Below are 16,969 nucleotides of genomic sequence, written 5' to 3'. Positions count from 1 at the left end.
TTAAAATAATTTAAAAACAGGAATTGAGCGGTTTAACAAAAGATCGTTTTTGAGTGTATTGAAGGATGATGGGCAAGTTAACGTTCAGTGACTCATATCTTGCAGTGACTAACACATTATGAGCAACGGGCACAAACAGCCAAACGAAACAAGCAGAGCCCTGATCATAATGATAGGGGATTTCATTCCAACACAGAGAGGTCATTCGGGTGTTTTAATCAGCGGGCTCAACTTCATTGGCAATAAGACCGATCCTTCAAGACGCACTGAAGGCGTGGAAGGAAGGCTTCACTGGTACTATCCAGTGAGATCACGCTAAAGCAGGGCTCAGAGCCCTGCTCACTTTCTTCTCAGGGTCCAGCACACCAGCGGCTCCGGCCTCCTGTGTTTTTTGTAGATGGCAGTCAGGGATGCACGGGGCCATCAGTAAGCATTTACCACGGGCTCTGCCACGTGCCAGCAACTCTCCCCGGGGCTTTATTATCTCATCTCATCCTTACAGTGGCCTTCTGAGATGCGTGTCTCCGTTCTCATTTCTTAGATGGAGGAACCAACTTGATGAGATTCAGGAACATGTCCTACGTACACAGCTAGTGATCGAATCTGATCCCTCTTGGGTCGCTCTTTCCACCGCTTCACACTTCTAGATCCATCGATAAGACTCATATTATAGTGACTTGAAACTTCTTCAGTTTAAAAAAAAAAAAAATCACAACTCCGGCCAGGCGTGGTGGCACGCTGCTAATCCCAGCACTTGGAAGGCAGAGGCAGGCAGATCTCTATGAGTTCCGGGCCAGCCTGGTCTACAGAGCCAGTTCCAGGACATCCAGGGCTCAGAGAAACCTTCTCTCATAAAAAAGTAAAATAAAATAAAATTTAAAAAACAACAAAAAAATACCACAAGTTGAAAATATACCTTGTGTATGTGGTGGCGTATTCCTATAATCCCAGAACTCAAGGACTGAGGCAGGAAAATCATGGATCATTTTTTTAAAAAATGAAAAACAAAACAAAAAAACTAGACATAAAGGAAGGAAAATACCCACGACCACCACCACCTTGCTCTTAAAAAAAAAAAAAAAAAAAAATCAATCCTTACCAGGTATCCTCAGTTCATTGCTCTCTGTCGCCCCCTAGAGCATGCAGCTGTAGGCACTTCTAGGTGGGGAAAGAAACGGGAGAATGGCGCGCGTAAATCCCCATCTGTGAGAACCACTCCCCTGCAGAGCATCCTCTGTACCCCTCTGGCTTCTACCCTTCTGAAGGAAAGGCTAGGCCAGAGCTAGTGTGATCAGAGTCGGGCAGCCAGGAGTGCACTTCCAGGATGGCCCTCGACGCAAACAAATGAAAGCTCCTTCAGCGGGGCTTCCCAGAGGAAACCAACCCCACTGCGCTGTCAGCTTGACTGGGAGTGTGGGAAGGCCCAGAGTTCCGGCCTCGTGTCCAAAGCCAGAAAACCAAATCCACAGCGCCTTTTACACGAAATCCTTGAGCAGAAATCAGCCTCCAAATTTAGCATCACTGGGACTGAAGGCCCTTTCGGCTGTGGATTATTCAGTTTGGGTTTTAGCAATGTGGGGACCTAATCCCCCGGGGCTGGAAGAGTCCGGCTGGCTTCCTGCTTCCGGGCTGGAGTTAGGCAGTTTGATAAAAAGTCATCTGAGCCTGAATAACCACATGTTTGTCTTTGCCCCATTTATCCTGGGGCCCTGGGATTTCTTCTGGAGTAGTTAATGCCCCCAGCTCTTCCTCTGTTTATTTTCTTTGGTTATGTTCCCATAGCTGATGGATGTAGGAAGCCGGTTAGTCCATAACTGGTTGGTTGGAGGCATGTAGGGCACAACCAATGAAAAGAATGCGAGGCTTTAAGAAGTTCAAGAGAAAGAGAGTTTCCTCACTGGCCGCCTTCTGGTGTCTGGAATTACACCTTTAGGCATTTAATACTTTGAGTTAAACATTAACTCGTGCTTGTTTAAAATGGCAATACCCTGAGAATGGCCAGTACAGGCAATGATCACACTCAGTGATTTAGATCACTCCATCAAAAACCAGCGCCTCTCCAAACGAAAAGGATCGACTCGCTTCTCTGCCTTCGCCTCCCAAGCCATCCATCGCCTCCCAGAGGCTTGTGCCCTCTACTGGGTCTTTCATAGCCTCCTCCCTACATGAAAACCTTTTCTCTTTGTGACTACTTAACCTGGATCAGGTGATTCAATGCCCAGCTTGTGCCTTCACCTGGGCCTGCTTTGAGGGATGCCTGTCATTCTTCCACAGGTTCATGTTAACTGAATCAAGGATCTGAAGAATCACGTGAGGCCCTGTTCTGCCAATCAACAGCTGTGCTATGTAGAGCAAGTCCCAACCTACTTAAGCCCCCCTCTTTGTATATATTTTTAAATTGTTATGTTTGTTTATTTAGTGTGTGTGTGTGTGTGTGTGTGTGTGTGTGTGTGTGTGTGTGTACGTGTACACGTCATGTTGTGTGTGTGGAAGCCAGAGGACAATCCACCTGAACCAGTTCTCTCCTTGTCCCACGTGAGTTGAGGCTTGAACTCAGGCCATCAGTCTTGTCCTAAGTGCCTTTACTCACTGAGCCACCTTGCCAGTCCCCTTTCTATATTTTTTTTCCCTTTCTATATTTTTAAGATGGGAATAGAGATCCCATCTCAAAGGGGTTACGTCCGACAATCTATGAGATACGGCTGAATAAAATTCATTGTCTTTCCTGCTGGAAAGCAAGATGACTAACCAAATATTTTATCTCTCTCTGTTCTCCTAGCCATAGACTAGTGATTGTTGCCAACAGTTGGTGCTCAATCAATGTTTCAAACTGAAAGGATGAACCCAGGCTGGTGAGGCCTCCTTTAATCTTAACTGCTAACATGGCTGAGGAAGGAGGATCATTAGTTAAGAAAACTTAGGAAAGCCCTATCTTTAAAATGAAAAACAAAACAAAACAAAAAACCCCCAAAAAACAAAAACAAACAAACAAACAAACAACACCGGCTGGAAAGACGGCTCAGCAGGTCGGAGTGCTTATCACACATGTCTGACAGCCTGAGTTCGATCCCCAGCACCCACGCAAAGGTGGAAAGAGAGAACCAGCTCCACAAAGTTGTCTTCTGACTTCCACTTGTGTGCTCCGGCACTTGCATGCCATATAATAATAAATGAAACAGGATAATTTTAAGAAGAATACAAAAAGGGATAGGGAGATAGTTCTGTGGCTAGCATGTGGGAAACCATAAACTTAAATTCCCAGGACTTAAGTGCAACAAAAGAATGACGAAGGGGTTGGGGATTTGGCTCAGTGGTAGAGCGCTTGCCTAGCAAGTGCAAGGCCCTGGGTTCGGTCCCCAGCTCCGGAAAAAAAGAAAAGAAAAAAAAAATGACGAAGTAGCAACCGACAGTTACTGAGACAGCGGGGTTCAAAAACGTCTACACTTCCTATATATTTTCGTGCTGGAGAACAACATAAGCTTTAATAACTAGGGTATTTTTAGCCTGCAAGAACCTCGTGGGCAAATGCATGTTTACGTTGACAAGGGCACCGTTGAGAGGTTGATCAAAAGGAGGAATGCTTAAATCAGAATTAATTTGCTTGCCTCCCTTCCACTAGACGATGGGCAAAGCACCAGGCTGAAGTGGAGCCCTACACCACGGACTGGGCTTTGTTTAAGGGAGGAGTGAGGAAAAGGTTTCAGCCCTGGCTGACCCAGGAGCCTTCGGCCTTAATTTAATCTAGTTCCTGACCTGTGTCTGGATACCTGCTGGAAAACAAAGGACTAGGGCACTTCAGGGAAGCCATCAACTTGATGGGATTTAGAGTCACCATGGAGACAAATCTCTGGGCCTGCCTGTGAGGGTGTTTACAGAGTTTACCTGAGGAGAAAAGAGCCACCCTGAGTGTGTGTAGTTACCTTCCGCGGGCTGGGACCCAGACTGAATAAAACAGAGAAGATATGTAGAGCACCAGCCATCATTCCCTTCCCTCTGCTTCCTGACCGGATCCAGAGGGACCGGCAGATTTAGGCCCCTACTGAGATGCCCTCTGTGCAACGCTGAACGCCATCTTCCATGAGCCCAAAGACGCCCTGCTTTCCCGGAGCCCGGAGAATACAAAGTAACAGAAGAAACTAGCCTGCTAAGGAAAGCCAGCGGGCATGGTGCTGGCTGCTGGGCCCTGAGGCTGGTCCAGGAGCCTGGCTCTTATCCCCCCACCCCCCAACAAGAACAAAAATGCCAACCGGGAGGCCACACAGCAGCTCTTTTGTGCGCCACTTGAGAGAAACTCGATGAATATGTACGGAATTCTCTCTCTGCGGAATGTAAAGGGACGGGGTGTGTCACTGGGCACAGGAGGTCAGATTTCACTGTGGACTGATGAATCTTTGTGCCCAGCGGACACTGCTTCAGGGGAACTGTGGGGCTGGGCGTGGAGCCATTGAGGGAGAGTTTTGGTTCTGAGCTTTGAAGCGAGTTATGCTGACTACGGAGCAGACTGGGATGGACTAGGAGAGGCTGTGGGCTGTCTGCTGTGGGGCAGGCCCATTCAGCCAGTTTCCAGAAGACACAGTAAGGCTGACCCTTTACGAACAAGCTCCCGTTTCTTCCCAATCTGTGTGGATGGGGACTCTTTACACCGGAGCCTTGTATCTTTAGATAGTACTTCCCCTCTACCTCCGAGCAATGATCCTAAGACCCTCACAGACTGGGCAGAGTTGGGAAAGAGCAACTGGCTGGGTGGCATCAGGACGCAGGTCTGCTGTAGGCTGGAGCAGCCAGGTCTGATTAACTCCAATCCCACTGTTTCTGCAGGGAACTGGGATTCGTACCACTGCCTCAGACAGGATAGATGCAGGGACTACTGTGCCCTCTGGGATGGATGTCCTAAGTCTCCCAGGTGACCAGCCATCCAGGTTGTCTGTCAGCCTGAGACAGGAAGTTCTAAGAATGTGAGACTGTCAGGTTTTGAACCTTTTTTAAAAATCCTCTTTGTTTTGAGACCCGGCCTCTTGCATTACAGGGTGGCCTTGAACTGGACTCGTAGTAGAGAATGACCTTGAACTTCTGATCTCCCAATCCTGGGACTAGTTTATATGGTGCTGGGGATTGAACCCATGGTTTTGTGCACATGAGGCAAGCACTCTACCAACTGGGCTACTACTCCAGCCTCAGTCTTTGGATCTGTTGTTGTTGTTGTTGTTGTTGCTGCTGCTTTCCATTTGCGTTGCAGTTCTGGGAGTTCTATCCAGGGCTTCACTGGGGGGTTAAGGGTCACACTCTAGCACCAGACTGTCTCCTTAGCCTTGGGATTTTGCACTAAATTCCCAAGAAGACTGAAGCTATCTGGTTACCCTCTTTGGTGCTGGTTTATCCATCCTCTGACTACTCTCAGGAATCCATGAAGTCAAACTGGTCAGGACTGTGGCAAGCCCCTCTCCCACATCATCAGGGGGAATCACTGGAGTGGACAAGACTTCACTGTGACATTTGTTGTTGTTGTTGTTGTGTGTATGTGTGTGTAATGTATGTGTTTTGTATGAGTGCAGGTGCCCTAGGAGGCCTAGAGAGGGCATCAGATGCCCTGTGTTAGAAACATTCCAGAACAAGGTTCTCAGGCCTTCAATGACTCACCACCAAATGTGACATGTCTTTGTCGCCATAGTTCCTCATGCACATGCTCCATATCCCCCTAAAGGTTGTGTCATCATAGTCTTTCTATTATCCACACCCCCACACACACACCAGAATTACAGGTAGTTGTGAGTGGCCAGACTATGGGTGTTGGGGACCAAACTGAGGTCCTTTGCAAGAACACCTAGTGCCCTTCACTGCTGAGCCACGTCTCCAGCCCCTTAAATTTTGTTTCTCAATCAGCCAATGCTCTAAATGCTTTAAAAAGCTCAACACCCGTGACTGAGAGCCAGGAAGACCTGGGGTGGGGTAGAGACCCAAAGCATCAAGTAGGAAATGAGATCTACCCCATAGAGAGCTAACCAGGAGAGAGACTGGCATCAGGGACACGGGCCAAGAGGCTCCCCACAGGTCCCACTTAGTAAACAGCCCCAGGGATTTCCTGTTCACACAAGTGGCTCTTCAGGCTTCTGCACCAGCTGCCAATCGCATCCTTCTAAATTCCCAGATTGCTCAGGCCTCCCTGGAGGGGCCCCCAGACAAGTGCTCAGCTTTCCTGAGATCTCTGCCAGTGACTTTTTACTTTCCCGGCACCTAGCAGAGGGTGGAAGGCAAAAGCTGATTAAGCCACTTAATCCAAAGCAGAAAGGAAGCTTAAAACTTCACCTGCAGGAAATTGCTCCAGGGTCGCCAGATGAAAGGTCCACTCAGAATGGTCCTCCTCTGCCACCCCTCCCCCACAGCACACTTAGCTCACACTCCCTTCGCCAGGACTAGCTACTGGGTGCACAAGGGTTCTTGGTTCACATTTGTTGAACTTTCTTATAGCATTTGTTACAAGCCAGGTGTCATGGGGTGGGGCAAGTCTAGTGCCAGCACTCGATGGAAACAAAAGGATTAGGGGTTCAAGGCCATCCTCAGGTACGAAGCAAGTCTGAGGCCAGCCTGGGCAAAGACAACCCTGTCTCAAAAAGAACAATCAGAAGTCACGTGGCGTTTCCTGTTGATTATGGGATAGGCACTGTGATATACACTTTAAGTTTGGAAGGATCTTCTTTACTTATACCATTAGCCATTTGCACCCCCGACACACACACACACACACACACACACACACACACACACCCCTATTCTCTTGCTAAGGAGAGCCTAGAATAGGTAGTTGCTGTGTCTTCAAAGGTGGCAAAGCATAACCAACCACACCTACAACTCCAAAGGGCAAAGTTTCCTCCTAAGCCCTCCCTGGAAGCTGGCAGCTCGTTCCCAGGAGTTTCACTGTAGCCGATACCTGACAACAGGGTCACCATGACAGCAGTTGCCCAGGTTGGGTTTCAGGAATTGGAGGTTGCAGAAAGCAGTTGAGACTATTGACCTACTCGAGTGTCCAACTGGTGACCTTTTGGCGCCAGGTGGCTGAAGCTCCATCCTTAGAGCCCACTAATGTCCCTGTTTTCAGAACAGCCTCGGTAAAGCTCTGATGGCCCACCTACAGGCTACGTCATTTTCCTTGTGGCAACATCTCTTGCAAGCTTGAGACCCTTCTTATTTCATAAATGCCCCTTACCTTCTTGGGACCCCGGGCGTCTCCTTTTCACGTCTGGCCGCCTTGGCAATGAACTCTTACTAAAATGTTTGCCATTGTTTCAGCAACTGGCAGGCTGGCACACCAAACAGTGGGCATGATGAGCCTGACTCACTATAAAAGGGGCTGCTTGCCCCCTCCTCAATCTCTCCTCACTTCTCTGCTTGTTCTCTTACCCTCTTCTCCTTCTGTCCTTTCTCTCTCCATGCCCCCTCCACATGCTCATGACAGCTCTCTCTCTCTCTCTCTTTCCTACCCCTTCAACTCCCCTTCCCATGCACTGAATAAACTCTATTCTTATACTGGTTCGTATGGCTGGTACCTCAGGGGGAAGGGATGCCTCGGCATGGGCCCACAGAGGCACCCCCTTCCCCCAAACCATACCTTGTCTCTACCAAACATATCCCTGGCTTCTTATTCTTCTTTATAAAAACACAACAGACTGGCCATCCAAGTGAGAACTGATGACGGGAACTTCTAAATGCCTTGAGGGCTCTTTCACCTATGCCAAATTGATCATCTAAAGGATCCTGTTTACCTTTGCCATTAACCGAATCCCCCCTCTGGACCCCTATTCTTTCACTATGGGGAGCTTTGGGGAGTAGTTACTCTCCCTTCAAAGGCCGAAAAGGAAAACAAGCCACGCCTACAATCTCCAAAGGGCAAAATTTCTTCTTGACCTTTCCCTTCATGTCTCCATGGCCCCAGCATGCATGCCCCAGGCAGCACTTGGATCCAGACATTCTATAATTCAGAGTGCTTTCTTTTCTCAGGGTTTCCCAGGGTATGGATGAGGAGGAGTGTGGATAAATATGCAGTAGAAGACAAAGCCTGGGATAGGTGAGAACTTTCCTCCACAGTCCTGTGAATGAATTGCCCTCTTGGGAACTCTGAGGAGGCAAGAGATTCCAGTCTGTGTCGGTGAGTAAGACAGAAGCCAAAGTCAAGCAGGCCTCTCGCACACCCACACCCCCACCCCAAGCCGCTTGTGGATAAGAAACCTGGCTACTCACATCTGCCTCATTCCAGAGTCCTGGGATGCAGAAGGACTCCAGCAGGTCACTACCGCACAGCAGCAAGATGCGCAGCTCTGGGGAGGGAGAACAGAGTTTGCACACGGCATCCGAGTGGGAATCTGGGCGACAGCTCTCAGCTCTCGATCTCTGCACTCTTGGAACTGTGTGGCTCAGGTCTCCTTGACAACCCCACGCCAGGGTATTTTAACATCCCCGCATTTACCCTCCCCATCTCCAGTGGGATTTCCACCCCTTTAGGGCCAGAGCAGGGTGGCCGGGCTCTCTAACAGTGGCAGCCAGCTACATACGTTGGCTTAAGGACTCAGAGCCTCTCTCTGTGTCTCTGTTATTTTCTTTTTCCTTCCCTCCCTCCCTCCCTTCCTGAGACTATAGCCTAGGCTGGCCTCAAACTTGCTGTATAGCTGAGGCTTGAACTCTGGAATCTCCTGCCTCAGCCTCCCTAGGGCTGGATAACAGACACTTATTTCTGTGTTCTCTCCATCTAGAGCGGGCCTTCTTGGACAAGTTCCAACTCGGCAGGGATGGGATGGAGGGAGACTGCTGGCTGCAACAGTGCAGTATCCCAGTTGATCGACTGTGGCCATAGGCCTCAGCAAAGGGCTCAAGAAGCGGCCTGGAGCCACCTCCCCTTTACCCATGGTGCTCGCCGCCTGTCAGTTGTTTTTCCTTCCCTCATTAAGCCCAATTTGAATTATTCCAGTGAGGCCCATCGCCGTTTAAAACTGGCAGCAAACGGTTGTGAGGTTCAATGGAGTGACATTCCTCAGAGTGTCCCACGTCTAGTGCAGGTCTTAGGCTGCCCAGGTTTCTGCCTTATTCAGCATGTTGTACCGGAGACACCGAGACCTCTTGTGCAGAGCTGACCACCAGTCTTCCGGTCTCTAAGAGCCCAGGGCTTTGCCTGACTTACACGCCAGGGCTGGGCAAGGGCTTTAAGATGTCGAGCTTGCCCCGAGAGTCTCCAGATGGAATTGAGGCAGGTGGAGAAAGCAGCCACCACCTCATTGTCTCCGGGTCTTCACAGCCCACCCCCTCAGGGAACCCAATAAAGACTGAGAGTTTATGCTGCCTCTTCAGGCACAGAACCTTAATGTGTCTTTATAACCCCAGAGCCTGGCAGTGACTGGCCCAAGGTGGGTACTCAGACATGGTGAGTGGTTAAGCCAGTCAATGATGTGGTTACAGAGCTAGACGGACTGCCCGAGAGCCCCTAGACAACTAGGGGCCATTTCACAATGTCTGGTTGTCGTGCCTGGGGAGAGGAGAAGCGTGGCATCTGGTGGATGGGACACTGCTAAGTGAGCATCCCCACGGTGCCCAGGGCAGACCCACAACACAGAATGTCTGCCCTAAATGCTGGCAGCACCAAGGCTGAAAACCCTGAACTGGGTTTTTCATTCTTAAGCTAGAACTCACACTCTTGCTCAAGAATATTACAGGACGTTTAAAATGGGCTAAAGCCCAGAGAGGCAGAATGAAACCTCTGACCCACCCCAGCCCCGGCACCACAGCAGAGGCGCTTATTGGTAGAGACCCTGGTAGAGTCTGTGGTCCCATATGAAGCCACTGGAGGGCAGCAGTGATTTCCATATTTCCAGTCCACAAGCCCTGGAACTGGGGTAGCCATAAGGGAAGCAACCAACCCCAGAAAACAGAATGGGCTCACTGACGCTTTAAAAAAAAAAAAAAAAAAGGTGGATTTTCCTTGTGATGTGCAAGGAGCCTGTGAGTACCAGGGCCTTGCAGGATATAAGGGTCAGTATGTAGGCTAGTTCCCTTTGCCCTCCACTGGGCTCTGCCTGTCTCCCCTGGTCATCTTGACCCAGGGCCAGCAGCCAGAATCAGTACTCTCCCTCCACACTCCCTGCTCAGGAATTCCAGCTATTCATAGCCCAGTGGCCCAGCCCAGCTCCCGCTGTACGGTACACCGAGGCAGCTGCCACCTGAACCACTGTGAACCTGGAGTCTGTCAGCAGGGGCTGCACAGTTCTCCTTTTCAGAAGCCAAGAATTCTTCGTTATCCCAGGGGTCCTTTTCCCTTCCCGAAAGCAAAAGCAGTCAGAGGAGGCCAGAGTTGAAAGCAGAGGTGATTTCCCCCAGCAGGGACAGCATAGCCCAACTCAAGCTCTGGGAGCTGGGAAAGAATAAATGTATATTGAAAGTCCCAGGGCTGTTCTGAGCTCTGCTGGGCTGAGATGGCAGCAGGGTGACAGTCCCGACAGGGGACTGCAGGAGTGTGAGCTTAGGGCTTTGAGCTCGGACCTGACTGCTTCACCCAATGGTCTGCCCTTTGGATCCTCTGGGCTTACAGAACTTGCTTTGTGGTGACCCACCAGCCAGAAAGCCAGGCGTCCACTCTCCTGCAGACTTCAGAGCTGACAAGCAGATGTGTAAATGATACTAAAGTCCAAAAGGTAAACTAAGACATGAGGCTCTGGAGTTGCTTTGGTTCAACACAGTTTAATCGCGTGCTACCAGCACTCCATTTTTTTTTTAAATTAATAATGGCTTTGCTTAGTAATCAGTTGTCACCATTTTACAAATGGTTCTAGCAAAGCAACAGGAGTAGCCCAGGCAGGACTACATCTCAGACCAGAGGTGTACCTCAAAACATTATCACATCTGCTGGGTATCAAGCATCAAGCATTTCCAAGACTCTCAGGATCACAGCAGGAGCCCAGACCACAGCACTGGCTCAAGCTCGCTCTCTGTCTCTCTCTGTCTCTCTCTCTCTGTCTCTCTCTGTCTCTCTCTCTCTCTCTTTCTCTCTGTCTCTTTCTCTCTCTCTCTCTTTCAGAGGAGTATCTGCAAAAGTAAAATCTTCAGAAGTAAAATCCGGCTGGGTTGGACACCAACTTGCCTCTCCTCCTAGAGATCTGCTGACTCTCCTCACCGCCTGTGCCAGCTCCAGTTCCATTCCCGCCGGCCTCTGCCATCCCTCTCCAGCTGCAAGCATTTGGCTCTCCCACCCACCTTTCACTCTGGAACCTCAGAAAGATTTCATCTTGCTGATCTGCTTCGATCATTTACGAAGCTGTCAGCTCCTTCCCACCTCCCCAACGGATGATTGCAACCAGCTTCTTCCTACTCTGGACTTGGGTTGGGCACCAGGGTCTCACACAGACATCGGGACACCTTAGCTTCAGTTGAGGCTGCAGGCAAGTCACGTGGTAGCTTTCAGTCAACTCTTGCTTCCTTCTCTACCTTAAAGCATTGAAAAGCCCGAAGCTACCTTGGTTGTGTGCAGTATCAGTGGACAAAAACAATGGTCTCTCTCACCAGCACTGACGCTTGACTTTCAATCTTTTAGATGAGGGAGGGGAGGCTGAGAGGGGAAGATTGATCTACTACTGGGGAGTGAGTGTAATGGGGAGACATTCAAAAGACTAGGTAAGACTATGATCGTACTCTGCAGAAGGAACATTCTGGCCATGGACCCAGCTGTAAAACCCACTCCAGGTTTCAAGTCTCCACACTTCCCGACATTGCTCCCAGGTGACTGGGGGCAAGAGGCTCCAAATATCCCCGCTTTCATGGTTCAACTCACCGATCTCCTCATACCGCATCACTGTGCCCAGGTTGGCGTTCTCATCTGTGGGGATAAAGAGGGAGGTGGGAGGGAGGGAGGGAGGGAGGGAAACATGGACAGATGGATAGGAGAGAGAGAGAGAGAGAGAGAGAGAGAGAGAGAGAGAGAGAGAAGAGCATTAGGGAGCTGAGAGCCTCCTCAATAATAGAGGCTGGGTAAGATGGGGAAAAGATGTGTCCAATGACAGGAAGCAGCTTCATCCCTCGCTGGGCAGACCCTCGTATTTCCGAGATTTTCGTAATTAGACCATTACACTGGGGAAACCATTGACAGACACATTCATGTTGAGTGCCTTCTGTTTCTGTATCCCAGGAGAACTGCCCTCAAGAACTGTGCCCTCAGAACCTGGGACACGGGATTTGGGGGGCACGAGAGGTGGCCTCCTCCCCCTTCAGTTCCTTCCTGGTTTAAAGAACCAGCAAAATTGGCATGTTAAGTCATTTCCTTAGTGGGATGTCACAAAATCTGGAAGGATCATGCCTCTGGCATCTGTTCCTGGTATGTATTGTCTGCATGGAGGTGCCCAAGGTACACAAGTGTGCACACACAAATCTACACGAGCTGCCTTGCCCCCATCTCTGCCTCCTCAGCCATCTCTTAGTTCCCTGTCAGTATGCCCCAAACTGGAAACCTCCAAAATGGCAGAGGCAGCCAGAGTTAGAGGGGAAAGAACTCTAGGGGCTGGGAGGTTCTCACCTAAACTGAGTCTTTGGGAAGCACCCAAAAGACAGAGGGAACCTAGGGGGAAATCCTGTATGTCCACGGGAGGAACAGACTCTGCCTGAACTGATCTGCAGGATCCAGGGCTCGTGGGGAACACCCAGTGCGTAGACACATTTTATGGAGTGCAGGGTGAGGAACGAGCCCAGGCTGGAGGAGGGAGAGGATCACCCAGATGCTCCCACCAGCTCTGGACACTGTAGACCTGGCATTCCTGTTTGCCTCTGGTCTCCGTCAACTACAGCTCTACAAATGACCACTCCACCAAAGGATGTCCAATTCTATTCAAGTCGTTGCAACAAACACCGTGGGTGGGTGGGTAGATGGGGGACTTCTAAACAACAGAAATTTATTCCTGAAAGTCGTGGATGTTGAAAGCCCATGATAAAGGAGCCAGCATGGATACGTCATCTCCTTGTGTCCTCAGACGGTGGGAGGGGCAAGCTAGCTCTGCAGGGCCCTTTCTTTAAAAAACAATTTAAATTACATTTTATTTGTTTGCTGAGAGAGAGAGAGAGAGAGAGAGAGAGAGAGAGAGAGAACAATCCACCCTCATAAGTAATTGTCTCCCAAAGACCCTGGTTCCTAGTACTGTACCTTAGGGGCATTAACAATTCAATAAATTAATCTCTGGGGGTGGGGCTACTTGCTGATGTATGAAGGAGGGTGAGAAAGAAGAAAGCTGGAGCTGGGAAAGGAAGCCTTTGACCTTACCTACAAAAGTGAAGCGCTCCACGGGTGGGCGGACACAGCAGATCCGGCCGAGGCTCTCTCCCACCTTTCCCAAGATCTTGGCTATGGGAGAGAATAAGACAGACAGAGACAAAGGGAAAGAACCACTCACACTTAGCACTCAAGGCAGCCCAGCATTGGGGCTGCTGTAAACAACAGGGGTGTACTGGAGAGGGCGGGGCTGGAAAGTGCAAGGCAAGAAGGAAGGAAGAGAGAAGGACAGAACAGTGACTGCCAGAAATTCTTTCTTCTCATGCAGAGTCTAAGACACAAGCACTGTGAGCCATAGAGGCCGTCTACTCTCTGGTCATGTTTACTGCATTGTTGAAAAGTGGAAAATAGAGAAAGGGAAGATCTATGAAGAGGAAAAGAAGCAGCGCCCACTATCCCACCTCTAGAGATAACCACTGCTTAGCATCTTGGCGTGTTATTTTCTTCCATTTTAATGAGTATAACGTGCGTATGTTTGGTTTGACTGCATTTTAAGGGGCATTCACGCCGCTCTGTTCTTACAATTCTTAACGTTTTGGTTTGAATCTTAAATAACTCCCAAAGGCCATGTGTGGAAGGCTTAGTCCCCAGCAGATGACACTGCAGGAAGTGATGTCTTAGGAGGCGGAGTCTGATTACAGGAAGTTACATCACTGGGGGTGTGTCCTGCTGCCTCTCTTCCTCTCCTTTGCTCCCAGCCACCAAGTGAGCCTCCTCCTCTGCTACCCACTCCCATGATGCTTCAGTTGCAGAGCATCAGAACAACGTGGCTGGGTAACCCTGGACTAAAATCTCTGGAACTCAAGCCACGTACGTCTTTGTTAGTTAAGGTTGATTATTCTCAGGCATTTTTGTCCCAGCAATGGAAAGCCCTTGTGACTAATACATTTCTCATGAGCTCCTCAGTGGGTTCGTCCCCAGTCAGCCCCACTGGACAGCAGCATCCAAATTCACAGAACCTCAGCCTGTGGCAGTCTACACTCTGGAATCATCTCTGCAGGGCAAAGGAGGGAGAGCATGCCTGCCCACGCAGTTGGCTTTCACAGTAATCAGGCATCCTCCGTGGCTGAGAAGTGTCCTACATGGCTCTTCAGTGATCTTTCGCTCTGGGCCTTCCTCCCCAAACTTTCTTAGTACCCAGTGTAACTGCATGCAAACCGAGGAATCCTGGCTCTTCATCCATCACCATGTTTATAGAAGACCAGTGATGTAATAGCATGTGGTCTCTGGGCTTGAAAAGCAGTGGGCGTCTGTCTCTTAGAACTTATCTTTGGTTATGTTTTGTTTGACATTTATTTATTTATTATATGTAAGTACACTGTAGCTGTCTTCAGACACACCAGAAGAGAGCATCAGACCTCATTACAGATGGTTGTGAGCCACCATGTGGTTGCTGGGAATTGAACTCAGGACCTCTGGAAGAACAGTCAGTACTCTTAACCACTGAGCCATCTCTCTAGCCCCATGTTTTGTTTGAAACAGCAACAACTCACGCAGCCCAAGCTGTCTATAAACTCCTGATCCTTCTGTTTCCACTTCCCAAGTTCTAGGATATAACTGTCTGCCACCACACCCAGCTTCATCTTGGAATTTACCTTGCAGTGGCTCTCAACCTTCCTCATGCTGTAACCCTTTAACATAGTTCTTCATGTCATGGTGACCCCCCAACCACTAAATTACTTCGTTGCCACTTCATAACTGTAACTTTGCTACTGTTCTGAATCGTAATGTAAATAATCTGATATGCAGGATATCTGATAGGGATTTCCTGTGAGGGTTGCAACCCACAGGCTGAGAGCCACTGCTTTAGGGCATGCACTTTGGGCCTGATTCTACTTCTGGGTTGTACAACTTAAGCTAGTCACTAACTGTCTCTGAATCTTCGTTTTCTGTTTTTGTTTTTGTTTTTGTTTGGGGGGGGGTTAGAGGAAAGAAAGCATATCTGTCACAGGATTAGTGCATTCAACAAGAACACAATAATTGAACACATAGCTCGTAAGGCGAACAATGCTAGTGGCAAGGAAGTGGTGGTTTTGTTCTTTGTTGTTGAGGAGGTTGGCTAAGAATATGGGCATTATGTATGCAATGTGACTCATGGCTCTGCCACTTCCTCACTGTGACCCTGGGTGAGACTTTCAAGCTCCCTGGAAGAGGCAAAGAAAAGTGCTCCCTTTCATACATTAAATCCCTACTTAAGGCAATTATATTTATATTTAAACACTTACGAAGGCACACTCTCTTCTCTCCTTTTCTGTCTTCTCTCTTCCTCTCCCCTCCATTCTCCCTTCTCTTTCCTACCCTTAAGTCTCTTCCTCCTCCTCTTCCTCTATCCAGCCTGACCAACTCAAATCTTGGGTGGGCCCTCTAGATGATTCTGAAGACGAAGGAGTTTACCCAGTGTCCCTTACCTGCAGTGGGCTTGGTGGGCACATTGCTGTTCTGGTAAATGGGCTGGGTGTTCTCGTGTTGTGGCTGTCCAATCACAGGTGTCATGGAAGGCGTGTTGACGTTGGAGAGGATGCAGCCGGTCACCCTCTGGGGAGAGGAGAAGCAATGAGTCAGTGTCCTTAGCCCAGGGGCTATGGGCCGGCCGATTGCCTTGCCCCATGGACATCTTCCTCGGGCAGAGGGAGTCAGCCTCAAGCTAAGGGAGGGTCCTGGGCTTGGCTGCACCTCATGGTCTGCTCTGGCAGGAAACAGGGTAACTCAGCAGGCCATGTCACATAGCCCTGGATCCCAGTTCAAGCTTTCCTCCTAGCAATGTGACTTTAAACAGTCAATTGTTCCTGAACCTTAATTTTAATTCAAGTCTGATATTATATTTACCTCCCCCCCCCCCCGCCTTTTAAAAAAGAAGCAGGATCTGATGAATCTCAGACAAGCTTCAAACTATGTAGTTGAGGAGGATGACATGCAACTTTTCTTTCTTTCTTTCTTTCTTCTTTCTTTCTTTCTCTCTTCTTTCTTTCTCCCTTTCTTTCTTCTTTCTTTCTCTCTTCTTTCTTTCTTTCTTTCTTTCTTTCTCTCTTTCTTCTTTCTTTCTCTCTTCTTTCTTCTTTCTTTCTTTCTCTCTTTCTTTCTTTCTTTCTCTCTTTCTTTCTTCTTTCTTTCTCCCTTTCTTTCTTCTTTCTTCTTTCTTTCTTTCTTTCTCTCTTTCTTCTTTCTTTCTTTCTTTCTCTCTTTCTTTCTTCTTTCTTTCTCTCTTTCTTTCTTCTTTCTTTCTTTCTTCTTCTTTCTTTCTTTCTTTCTTCTTTCTCTCTTTCTTTCTTCTTTCTTCTTTCTTTCTTTCTTCTTTCTTTCTTTCTTTCTTTCTTCCTTCCTTCCTTCCTTTCTTTCTTTCTTTCTTTCTTTCTTTCTTTCTTTCTTTCTTTCTTTCTTTCTTTTTTGAGATGGGTTTTTCTGTGTAGCCCTGGCTGTCCTGGAACTCACTCTGTAGACCAGTCTGGCCTCGAACTCAAAGATCGACCTGCCTCTGTAAGTGCTGGGATTACAATCTTCAGCTATCCTTTGCAGTTAAACAAAACAAAATAATAAAACAAAACAAAATAAAGGAATCTACATGTAGGTGGAAATCAGTCATAGTCTCATGTCTTAGGAGTTAGCCCAGTTAAGCAGGTTGATCTCCTGGCCAGAGGACTGCCCCTCAGGAGGGCAGGCCCGCCTTAAGCCATTTCGTCTGTG

At 48.7% G+C, this 16,969-nt stretch overlaps 1 protein-coding gene across 3 annotated transcripts in view; it reads right to left on the bottom strand.

Annotated features, from left to right (window-relative positions):
* Positions 1-16,969, bottom strand: part of Nmnat2 (nicotinamide nucleotide adenylyltransferase 2) — a 175,816-nt gene that overhangs the window by 15,356 nt on the left and 143,491 nt on the right. For all 3 annotated transcript variants that reach the window (XR_010056909.1, NM_001048042.1, XM_063272101.1), the window contains 4 exon segments: positions 15,697-15,823; positions 13,280-13,360; positions 11,804-11,848; positions 8,233-8,309 (listed from right to left, as the gene is read on the bottom strand). Coding sequence is in view for 2 of the 3 variants with exons in the window: in NM_001048042.1 (NP_001041507.1) it covers positions 8,233-8,309; positions 11,804-11,848; positions 13,280-13,360; positions 15,697-15,823 (330 nt within the window). In the remaining variant the exon portion in view is untranslated.

Source organism: Rattus norvegicus, chromosome 13 (assembly GCF_036323735.1).
Source record: "Rattus norvegicus strain BN/NHsdMcwi chromosome 13, GRCr8, whole genome shotgun sequence".
Lineage (NCBI taxonomy): Eukaryota > Metazoa > Chordata > Mammalia > Rodentia > Muridae > Rattus > Rattus norvegicus.
Note: the sequence above shows the minus strand (reverse complement) of the source record. Positions and strands in the feature narration are given on the sequence as shown.